Source organism: Lontra canadensis, unplaced genomic scaffold (assembly GCF_010015895.1).
Source record: "Lontra canadensis isolate GAN:19392208 unplaced genomic scaffold, GSC_riverotter_1.0 scaffold13, whole genome shotgun sequence".
Classification (NCBI taxonomy): domain Eukaryota; kingdom Metazoa; phylum Chordata; class Mammalia; order Carnivora; family Mustelidae; genus Lontra; species Lontra canadensis.
In genome coordinates, this window is record NW_022631007.1 from 27,900,926 (window position 1) to 27,913,520 (window position 12,595).

General features: G+C 31.8%; 1 protein-coding gene across 15 annotated transcripts in view; it reads right to left on the reverse strand.

Annotated features, from left to right (window-relative positions):
• Nucleotides 1–12,595, reverse strand: part of BAZ2B (bromodomain adjacent to zinc finger domain 2B) — a 303,077-nt gene that overhangs the window by 67,988 nt on the left and 222,494 nt on the right. For 7 of the 15 annotated variants that reach the window (XM_032857888.1, XM_032857896.1, XM_032857894.1 and 4 more), the window contains 7 exons: nucleotides 9,340–9,432; nucleotides 9,162–9,223; nucleotides 4,990–5,055; nucleotides 3,250–3,315; nucleotides 1,826–1,870; nucleotides 1,550–1,582; nucleotides 252–317 (listed from right to left, as the gene is read on the reverse strand). In XM_032857888.1, the coding sequence (XP_032713779.1) occupies nucleotides 252–317; nucleotides 1,550–1,582; nucleotides 1,826–1,870; nucleotides 3,250–3,315; nucleotides 4,990–5,055; nucleotides 9,162–9,223; nucleotides 9,340–9,432 (431 nt within the window). The remainder of the gene's footprint in view (nucleotides 1–251; nucleotides 318–1,549; nucleotides 1,583–1,825; nucleotides 1,871–3,249; nucleotides 3,316–4,989; nucleotides 5,056–9,161; nucleotides 9,224–9,339; nucleotides 9,433–12,595) is intronic. The other 8 variants (XM_032857895.1, XM_032857898.1, XM_032857891.1 and 5 more) reach the window with 2 other exon arrangements.

The window sequence follows — 12,595 nt, forward strand, 5'->3', positions numbered from 1 at the left end:
ACTACTTTTATCCAAGCAAATGCCATTCACTACATTAAAAAAAGATAATTAGAATCTCAGCCAAGAAAATTAACACATAGATTGGAATCCTTCCTACATTCTTTTATGTTCTAACTGTTATTATCTTTAATATTTGGCTTGCTTTGAAAGCCAATAAACCATGACAAACCTACACTATGAAGAATTTATATTTAGAAAAACCAATGCTTTAGGAAAAAATACTAGTACTTTTCCTAGAAACATGCACTTACTTCTGCTTTTTTACGAGCTTCCATAGCTTTCATAAGCATCATATGTTGTCTCCTCCTCTCTCGTTCCTATTAGGCCAGATAAAATTAGGAAAATAATTGTAACTAATAGTATGATTTTGAAATGGAAAAAACAAAACAAAACAAAACAAAACTCAGTATAGCATGTTTAGCATTTATAGACAAGTCACAGTAAATACTAAATATAAGACAAGAATGGCCAGTCTGTGCATGTTTTAGTTCAGGTTTAGAAAGCAAATACAAGAACAATCAAAAGCAAAAAGGTAAAGCAATGAACATGGAGACAGTGTAAACAGAAGCATACAAGATTTACTTATGGTCAGTTGTGATGCTCCTTCAAAAGCTGGCAGAACAAAAAGCATAATGGTTGGCTGGAACAGGTCAGTTACCTTACATCTGCTATTAGAAAAACCACAAATATGTACTATAGGCCAATTAAACTAAAGGTTTAGTTAGATCTCAAGTTCTTAGGCAGAAATTGATTTATAATCACTTTCACTTCATGGTTTTAGAATTAAGTTATTTTTATTTCAAGCACACTATCATTTTGCAAATTCAATAGGCCACCAACAAATTAGATTTTTTTCTTTAAGTTTTTATACCAATTTAGTCAAACTAGTCGTGGTTCACATACCAGCACCAATGAAATGGGATACTCCTATTTACTGATGTCTGCCACTTGATGCGCTATTTAAGACCGTAAAAGCTGCACCAGAGGCTAATAAATGGAATCTAAAAGGCACAGTATGAAAATAAGGTAAGCACAAGTTTTGGTAATTTCATTTTATCTTAAAATTTAAAAATTACAGTTACATCTAATGAATTCTTTTTGTTTAAATGTATTTGGTCCCCCCAAAGGGATGTTTCTAAAATTATTTCTCAAATTTTGTCTTTAAAACCAGAATATATTTCATATTCTCTCATCAACCTAACTCAAAATTCCCATTGTATTCAATGGCAGTTTTGCACCTAGAATGATGGGAGAATAAGGGTCATTATTGTATCTAATTGTATAGTGATCCAACTCTCATTGTGACATCAGTAATGTAAATTTTTAGATGGCAGCCTTATATAAGGCTTGCACAATTCAATTAGAAATCTTGGAGATGTATCATACTTCTTTATAGACAGACAAGCAGATGTATGCAATGCACTGTGCTGTAAAGCCATGCAGCAGTATGTAATATGACAGCAGCCAGTGCTACACTTTATGCATTGCTATGACAACCATATCACAACCAAATCACAATGCGGTGTTAGATGTACAAAAATAAACATACCCATACCATATCTAGTCTATGCCTCTCCAACTCCTGGTAGAAAGAGTTGGCACAACATTATGAAACAGAAATCACAGAGTCATGAAACCAATTTTTAACCCCCCAAAAGACACCAATACCAAAGCAAGGCAATAAACCATAAGATGAAGGAAAAACTTAAGCAGGAATTACATTGGAAACTTTTAAGAAAACATTTTGAAGATTTTCCCCAAAATAGATTTAAGAAAAATTATAAAATATACATTTCAACAATTGTATAACTTTATGTATACAGACCTGATGCTTCAGAAGAACAGCTTGTTGTCTTCTCATTTCTTTTTCCTTAAAAATAAGAAACTTTTAATATATAATTCTTAGAGAAGATTTAGAACATAGTACAAGCATTAAACATTCCTTTTCTGAGATTCTATAATCTTCCATTAGGTCAAACCACATGGAATTGCAAATATTTGATCATTTTTTATAGTGGCAATTTCATACGCTTCTACTTAATACAGAAAGATTATATAATAGTAGCAAGGATCCTATTCAGTAGCCATTTAAATTTAAAATTCAATAACCTAATAGCATATTTCAATGGCACATTCACTGAACTGACTAGCTAAATGGTCAGAGCATATCAGATACAATTGACACATGTATCTTTAAAATTATTTTAATACATTATATAGAGCAACCCTCAAATCCAGCTGATTAGAACTCTCTCCACTCTGAACATAAATTCCCAAATACACTATTTTATACCTTAACAGCATCCATATCATTTCTGTACACTATCTATGAATAAAAATAACAACAGACTGAGATCAGTTTAAGATTTTCATGCTCAGCTATAACCCAGGGCACTACCCCAATGGGATCGGGCTTAATGCAAGCAATTCTACAAACGTCATCAATGTAAATATTCTTATAAAGATAAAAATCTAGATGATATTAAGTGATGAAAAGGGGTAGAAATCTAAAGAAAAGTAAGAAAGTCAATGTAGAAAAGATAACTAACAGTTCCCTGGCTTTATAGGATATATAATTGTGTCTGTTTCTGAAACCAAAAGGATCATTAAGCTGCCCTCTTTTAGTAATTAATTATGAGAAAAAGTGGAAGGTGAGGGGTAGTGTGTGTGTGTGTGTGTGTGTGTGTGTGTGTTTGTGTGGTTTGGGGGGGGTCCAATGCTTCATGTCAGAAAATCAAAACCAAACATTCCAATAATTAACAATGGCTAATTTTATTGTTGGCAAGTGACAGTTTGTTCAAGGTAGGTTTTTGTTTTGGTAGGCTCTTCACTTTTTAATAGCTAAAACAGTTGTTGGACATTAACCAAGTTATAATCTAAATAGAGAGTCAGATTTGGGACACAATTTGAAACATAAACATCAACAACACAAAATAGCTTTGGAAAGATTATTCTGATTCAACAAAACTATATACAGGTATTATGCAATAGTTTGCATTTCTGATTTGATGTTTGCTACTTAAAGAGCTCAAAGCATCACATAAAACCTGTATAATGAAATAAAAAAAAACACAAACATACAATATACATACAATAAAAGCACACATTATATACATGTTGTGTCTGCGCTAAACATTTTTTAAGATAATCACATTGAGGAGAGCTTTTTTTCATATAATTGATACTGGTGTAACATCACATAGTTTTTATTTTTGAAAAATAAAAACTCTGGTTCTCATCTAAACTAACCTTTATTCGTTTCTCGGCCTCCAATAATTTGGCATTTGCTGCTTCTTCCTTCTTTTTCTTTTTAGCCTGTGCATGCAAAACAGGTCTCAAAGTCATGCAACAGCACCACTACAACTTGAAAATAATCTCAGACTTGAAAATGGAGCTACATGTCTCACAAGGTACAAAACAGTATGTAACATATATGTAGACAATTACGAATTTCCCCCAGTTAACATTATATTTAACATACTAACTTAATTTTTAACATATGGATTAGTATTACGATATACAAAAAGGTTTTAAACGCATAAGAGTATGTCAGTTTTACTCTACAATCTCTTTTAAAAGTCTGAAATAACTGAGTGTTGATGTCATTTTGACTTAAAAATCAATCACAAAAAAAACGATTTTGTGGCATGTATTGTCTTTTTTTCTGATTTTTAAAAGTAAAACACGATCAGTGTAGAAAAAATAGGAAACTGGATTTTTATCGGTAAGCAAGTTATTTAATGAATATATCAGTAACACATTAAAATGCAATGTACTCTTTATTTGAAATTCTTTTTTAACACTTGAAATTTGAGATAAAGAAATCCATTACTCAGATGATTTAAAGGAAACATTATATCTCATTTTCTCTAGCTGTACAAGGTGGTTTAGCTAAAGGCTTTTTTTTTTAAGTAAACATATTTCATGAAGTATTTTTTTGAATACCAAGATCATGTTATCAAATTTGAGCTTTATAATCTTCAAGTCTTTAACTATCAAGCAATTTTTTAACTATCCAGTAGTTATTGTCAGTTTACTTTAAGATAGGCATATTTTCTATTTGGGGGGGGTTTTAAAATTAATTTGAAATGGGGAAGGAAATATGTGTATATTTCTACACAGAAAACCTCAGCTACCTGGAGTCCTCAGGGAATTGTTTTATATGGCAATGGTTTCCTGAATAGCTGAAAGGTTATAATAATTTTTAAACATTAAAAGTTTATTTTCACTGTTTTAGATGAAAATAATTTTGAGACATATGCCTATTGAGACATAGTACACTTAGCACAATTTGGCTTTTTCCTGATGACTCAGGGCCATTGTTCTGAACATTGCTCTGAACAGTTATTATACTACACAGTTTGATAGAGTAATGTATTTTGGCCATTAAGGTACTGAAAATTGTTTGCTATTCAACTACAAAATTACACACTCTTGCTAGGCTTTTGAATTCCTGTATATGCAGGTTGGAGTTTTTCTGCATTTTCCCTTGCTGTCTTTTCACTATTACTTTTGCTGTTGCCAATATATGTCCTCTAGCCCTATTCCAGTAGCTTCAGGGTAAGAGGGATATATTAGAAACTAGAAAACCAAGCTAGTTAAACTGTTTCTACATTTAAAATTTACTTTTACTTTCATAATGTTTTATTTCTAAATTGAAAGTAAGTATCTGACTAAAAGTCCTAATGAGTTTTCTAAAAGTAAAGAACATGAGTTTTAGCACAGGAACTTCCTGACAACTATACTGGCTGCTCAGAGGTTTCCTTTTTTTTCCTCTTTTGTTTCATTTTCTGTGTTTTTACTGTTAGGATTAGATTAGCTTGTTAAGTAAGGTTCAGATAAAGTCTTATTTTATGTGTTATGTTTAAAGAGAATTTCTGATGAACATATTGATTTGTATGAGTGAGAGATCATGTGGGTAAAATTTTTATTTTTGTAGATTTTAAGATATATAACTATATTACTTTAATTATATCATAAGAGTTCTACCTCTAGAATTTGCTGGGCTCGAAGTTCTTTCTCCATTCTGATTTGTTGTATTCTTTTAATTTTTTCCTGTAGAAAAAATAATGATAATTGAAGACAATAAACTAAATATATAGGTGAAAAGTATTTAAGTGGAATCATATGATTTAAGATATAAGTACACATTTACCAAAGGTTGCCCATGCTGGATATAAAACTCAATGAGTTAGCTTAACATCATATATACATTCATGTCTTAAATTAATATGATTTCATAAAATTTCTCAAAACAATTTATAATGCTAAATAAGGATATAGAAACCAGGTAAGCAAGGTAATTAAATTCATTTAACCTGTATGCAAGTATAACTAATATTTAAGCTGAGATAAATATAGGTCAGAATAATAGGAAAAAGTAGTACCTCAGGAGTCAGAAAACCTAAAGCTAGTCCTGAGTTACTGACATTCATTGCATGATCTTGAATAAATAACTACTCTTGTATAAAATAGGGACAAGTGTTTGCTCTTTACTCACTATGTTATGATGAAATTAAAATGCTTAAAAATTATATAGTACCATATAATTGTAATAGATTATTAACAATTAACAATAGCATAATTTTTTATTTCACATGGTGAATAACATGATAACATGACATTACTTTTAATTACTACAAATAGCCAAATCCAGAAGTAATCTAACATTACTTAAAATGGATTAATTATTGGGGCTCCCTTGTGGCTCAGTTGGTTAAGTGTCTGCCTTGCGCTCAGGTAGTGATCCCAGCGTCCTGGGATCATGCCCCAAGACGGGCTCCCTGCTCAGTGGGGAGACTGCTTTTCCCTCTTCCTTTCTCTCTGTCCCGCCCCTCTGCTAGTGCTCTCACTCTCAAATAAATAAATGAATGAATAAATAAAATAAATTAATTATAATTTAACATTCTCAAGAATGATTCATATGACATATTAGTTATTCACATTGTCTAAATTTAACATACTAGTTATTGTTTCAGAATTTAATGATAATGTAAAGTTTGATAAGAACTTTACATGTGATTTTTTAATTTATGCCATATGCTATTAAGCACACTGTTAACAATTTCATGTACATAAATCCCTTTGAAGTTCCCAAATTGGCACTGATGAGAATACATAATTTAATACCCAAATTGTTCTACTTGCAAATTGCACTTGTCCTAGGAATTCTAGAACCAACATATTTTATACTGCTTTCTATTACAATCCCTACTCCAATCTCCAGATGTTAGTGTACCTTTTGAAGCTATGCTATAATATTTTTAAACATATTCCTTTTCCCCTCCCCACTGTTATTGATTCCTTGTAGGGTTCTACTGCAGGAAAATGATATTTCTGAAATTACTATTCTGATTTTAGAAGACTGCACCCATTCTATAATTTTGCTTTTGGTGATCCTACTTGATACTGAATATTAATTATAGCTTACCAAACATAAAAACCCAAGTGTATCTTTTATTTCATTTCTAAATCTTAGAGAAGGTTGTACTTGATCCACATTTGATATCTTTATTTAGATTAGAACTTGAGACCTACATAAAGCCTACTTGTGATTTAATTTTTTGCTTTTGTTAATCATAAGGTTATAAGGTGGTATGTTCTCAAGTCAGCAAAAGTCATTCATTATTCTCTTAAGCACAGAGATAAGTATGGATCTTGGGTTTAAGTATCCTCAGTCAGAACTTCATCTTGGCTGTCCAAGTGATGCATACATAGGTACATATATTTCGTAGTGCTGTGTCATTAATATTAGCAGAGATAAACCTTTTTTATAAATTATAATATTGAGACACCTTATAATATTGAGTACCTAAGCACTGAATATAAAATATCTTAATTGATCATTTTTTTTTAAAAAGGAGGTGAATTTATCTTTTTTTTTAACCTAAGAGAAAAATTGAAGTTCCTGGAGGGTAAATATTTACCTAAAGTCAAATACTAAATACAGAGAAGAGCTGGTCAGATTTCAACGCTTTTGCTCCTCTTACTTCATAATAATGATTCTGCAAGCCTCCAGAAAATTGCTTTCAGGACTATATGGCAGTATTTTGGGTCTACTAGGTGGAAAAAAAAAATCCAGGGGCGCCTGGGTGGCTCAGTGGGTTAAAGCCTCTGCCTTCGGCTCAGGTCATTATCTAGGGTCCTGGAATCGAGCTCCACATCAGGTTCTCTGCTCAGCAGGGAGCCTGCTTCCTCCTCTCTCTCTGCCTGCCTCTCTGTCTACTTGTGATCTCTGTCTGTCAAATAAGAAAATAAATAAAATCTTAAAAAAAAAAAATCCAGAGGATGAGAAGCACATGCTACTATTTTATCCCAGATCTAGTGCTGACTTTAAAACAGGCATTGTATAACCGACTGTGTGAGTAAACCTATGATAGGGTTGATTCACTTTGTTGGCAACAAGGGATAAGGCAAATGGTATTATGAGACTAGCCTCAGACAAATGTCTTGATGAACATCTAATATCAGTTCATTTGTATTAATGTTGCTGGAAACTTGGGACCCCAGTGCTTTTTTGATGAGCAGCAAAAACTATGTAGGCTTAGGGTGCAGCCACTTCAAGAGTTTAGGATCACAAAGCTGAACTTAGTACGGATGGGATTTGACAGGTCTCTAGTCATCAGGAAATAGGATAAGCCATTAAAAAAAATAGTATTTCACTTAAAATGAAATATAAACTATTTTTACATATATATGTAATATGTGGTATATAATATTTGAATAAATGTAGTAATGAGACTACATATTTTTAAGTCAATCTTACAGTGTCTTTAGCAGTTACAATCAACAAACTAAGGAAAGAATTCAAATTTCCAATTAACCGTATTAAATTACAGTAAAGGACTACACCATACAGTTTGGTGTTTTATATCTTTTAAAAAGTGAGCATTTGTTTTGTGCCAGGCATTGTGGTAGACATTTTACATTCATGATCTCATTTAAATGTTAGCTAATGCAGTTATTTTCTTTACCATGATGGAAACAGAGACACAGAGGCTAAGTAACTAATCTAAGGTTACAAAAATATTAAGCAGCAGAGACTATATTAAACTCTCAGTTCCCTGAACATAGACTAAGTTCTGGCTCCTCATTCCATATCAACTCTCCCTAACTCCACTGCCCTAACCAATACTGGGAGAAACCTTGGAGATCATCACATCCAGCCCAACCCATTTATTTAGCAGGTATTTACATAATAACATAATTTACTTTGTTTCATACTCAGAAATAAGTACTTGCTGTTAAAAATTTTAAACAAATTATAGTTTCCCCATTTGCCTTTCTCCTTTAATGGTTGTGAAGATGTGGAGATGACAGAGTAGTTCACACACTCCCACCTTAAATGAAGTTGAATATCTTGTCATGTAATGCTTTACCTATGAAAATTTAAATATCACTTCATTTAACTATACTTAATCTTGAAAACTACATAGGGGAGAGATATTGTAGACGTAAGATAGAATATTGGATATGCTGAAATAGTGCTTTCTTGTTTTTCTGCAGTAGTAATTTTTTTAAGCGTTCAGAAGCAATGGGGACAAACCCAATTCTATATAACTTGAGTTTAACTTTTTACTCATATTTTATGTTTCATAACAACAAACTTTTCTTACTAACATATGAACATTTACGCAATAACCTTCATTTACTGGTACACTACTTTAAAAAGTTTGAAAGCTGTTTAAGATATCCACTTAAACTCAAACTCTATCAGAATATTAAAAATACTTATATTTACTTTTGGTAAATTAGAGATTTGGTAATCTCTAAAAACTTAGAAGTAGAAGACTTTGTTCAAAAATGAGGTGAATTTTAGGGACACTTGGGTGGCTCAGTCAGTTAAGCATCTGCCCTCAGCTCAGGTCATGATCCCAGGGTCCTGGGTCCTGCCTTGGGCTCCCTGCTCCTCAGGGAGCCTGCTTCTCCCTCTCCTTCTGCTTGCACATGCTCTCTCTTTCTCTCCCTCTCTCTCAAATAAATAAAATCTTTAAAAAGATGAGATGTATTTTAAATAATGCAAGAGGACAACTTTCTTAAGATACATAACATTAATGTGAAATACTGTTATTTCAGAAATAAAATGTACATATATACATATACCAATAGAGCCCCAACGTAACACTTGTGTTTTAAAAATCAGTACCAACTCATAAACGTACCTGTTGTTTCATAATCTTTATTTGTTCTTTTTGCTTTCTCTTCTCCTCAGCAGCCATTATTGCTATGGTGAAAAACCAAACCACAGATATCATCAGCAAAGGAATCAAGAGGAGAAACTTCTTATGAATTTCCCAATATTTAACTCTTCATGTTTATGTTTTCATTTAAATCACCCACCTTGTTGTTTTTTAGCTTCTTTGGCAACCCGAGCCTGTTCCTGCTTTTGAAGTTTTCTCAAAAGCTTTATTTGCGCTGCTTGTCTGGCTATTTCTGAAACACACAAATTTCAAGGAATATTATTAACAACTTAACATAACTGCTAGCCAATAACTGTGTGAAACTGATATCATTATGAAGGACAAAATTTTTAAGAAAATTGCCTAAGGTTAGATACCAACTGGGAGAATGATGTGGCAGAAAATTTCATATCTTTTTCCCCTAGAAACTGGCAAATTATTTCAACAGATATGATCCCATATACAGAACTACTCAAAAATGATACTTCTTTTAATCCTCTTTATAAAGGCCAATCTAAGTATATTTTTTCACATTTCATGTAATCCCCACTTTGCATGGAAATAGCTGCTAATATACAAAAATAGTGATCTAGCTTCAGTCTTAAAAATAACAGAATATATAAAAAGGAAATAGAATTCAAAATAGAATATAAGGCCTCTAAAATTCAGTATCTCAATCAGCTATATAAATGGTAACATTTCTGAATCCAGTGACATTTTCATTTATAAAGGAGAGGGTCTAAATCTCCTAAATAAAGAATATAGAATGTCAGTGAGTTTCAAAGACAACTGAGTCCTCATAAGTTTTAATGACAAACGTATGAAACTGGGATAGACTGACATAATTAAAATGGCCCCAACTGTTCATTCTCCTTCTCTCTATGTCATCTGCAATGTGACTTTGCAGTTCCTCTCATCAAAAGGTAAAATATATTTTCTTGTCCCTTGATGCTGAATTCAGTCATGTGATCTTCCTTGGCTAACAGGATGTTAGCAATTGTGATGCACACAGAAGTTTGAAAATATACTTGTACTCTTTCTATTTTTACTCTTGCACCTTGCCCTTTACTATAAGGACATGTTTGGGTTAGACTGCTGAAGGTTGGGACACGTGGAGTCAGTTGACTTCCCATATGTGAACAAACCCAGCCAAGATCAGCAGAGCTGCCTAATTTCCCTCCAGCTGCTTCCATCTGTGCAACAATTAATACCTGTGTTGTGTACATCACTGAAGTTTTGTGGTTGGCTGTTTCCCAGAATTACTCTGGCAGTAGGTAACTGATAAAGCATGTAATGTCATGCTTTCTTTTGCTGGCAAACTTGGTCAGAATACTTTTAACTATAAAAGTTGGGTATCATAGTATCACTCATAAAATACCAACTTACATTAGACATTATTTTAAACTTTTTAGCAGATGAGTTTTTAAAAATCTATATATTATATTCAATAATGAATATGACTGGCTGGCTAACACCTGAATTACTTGAGATTTACTAATAATTTCTGTCATTTATTTAACTTCTGTATTAAAACTTTATAACAGTCTTATGAGATAGGCAACATTGTGCCCAGTTTGCAGATGAAATAACTAAGGCTCACAAAGATTAAATAGCAAAGCCAAGATATAAACCTTGATCCTTCTGACTTCACAGTCTATATGCTACGAGTTCTAAAAACTTTTAAGAAAAGTTGAATGACTTGAGATTTTAGGTAAGAACCTAACCCTATGTTCTTGTAACAGCTGAGGTGACCTTGGTTACTATGGTTGATTTTCTATCAACAAGTCTTTAAAAAAGAAGATGGGATGTAAAGGGTCTAATTTTATCTAGTAAACTGGAATTATTAATGGAAGATGAAATGGAAGATAATGCTAAAATATATCTCTATTATTATTATCTATATCTCTATATCTATATCTATTATCTCTACTATTATTATCTATATATCTCCAATTATTTTCAATACTAGGTTATAAGCATCATCAAAAATTTCTGAGCTACATAAAAAGGATCTTCTGTTCACTAAATACCCTGGGAAATAAAAAAAAAAAAAATTATAAAAGAGGTTGCAGAATCAGCAAACTCCAATAATAATACACCTGATAGATATTGTTCTCACCTGTGATAGTACTGTATGACTATTTTTCTAACATTTAAGAACTGAAAGCTTTCAACTCTACTGTAAAGATCTAAGTCTGCCTTAAAATGTAAAGATGTGTCAAGTGATTAAAAAAAAATGTGTCCTAGAAAATGTGGCATAGGTATGATCTTTTATTTCAAGCTAAAACTGATAGCCTCAAATAGAAGTCTGGCTTATAATAAACAAATGTTATATTTAAGTATGTATTTATCTATGAATATATTTGCCAGCTCCAAGCCCCACACAAGTAAACAATAATTTTTATTTTTAAACCCTTAGGACAGAAAACCATTTAAAAGTTCAACCCTTATCTTTTACTTTAGCAAGGAGGATAAAATTCTTATTCATCATTAAAAATTCACATAACTTAAACTTTATATTATGAGTAGTTGAAAATGTTTTTAAAAGTTAAACACTATGGAGGAAGGAGAATGAGTTAGAAGACCTAGAAAATTCACTTACACGCTGAGAAATAAACTTCTCCTAATAGCTTCTCATTTACTTAGTTTATGGCTGCTGAATACATTATCTATTTTAACTAACTTTTGAGATATCAATTTGGAAAATATCTTTTATGGAGTAAGAATTACTTATTTAAATTTCAAAGATGAAAGTTTATTTTTTAAATAGGTTACACACACGACTAGGGATATTTTAGATATACCACATATCTTTGATACTAAGATGCATTTTTAAAATAGAGTCTAAAATCAGAATGTGTCTGACAACTGGCAGCACTTCTCTTTCTTCGTGGTACATCTTAAAATAATTGTGCATTGAAATGACTATAAGCATCTCAGATTCTATGATACATGAAATGGAGAGGTACTATCTGATATCTTAGAAAATTTAAGGTATTAATGGCCTTGGCAAGTTTATTTATTAGGTTAAAAATCTTTTTCATATCGAAACCCTCTCATTCTTATTTTTCTTCTCTTGAGAAATTAGAGAGCTCTCATTTCATAATGCTTGGATGTACAAAGTTTGCATTTATTTTACTGTTCCGAACTTTTCTTCAAATTAAGTCCAATTTTACAGTCTAGTTGAGGCCTAGTAGGATAGTAATATATAACAGAAACTTCTAGAATCCTCTCAGATAACCCCCTCAAACTGTTAATGTAGAAGCCTTTTAGAAGGAAAAGTGGTGATAAAGTGATTCATTCCTTTCTTCCCAAGAAAAAACCTGAATATTTTACCATCTACACTTCTAAATATTAATAATAATTATTTATTACTGTTAAATATTTAATTTTTATATACATCTTGAGAAAAAACC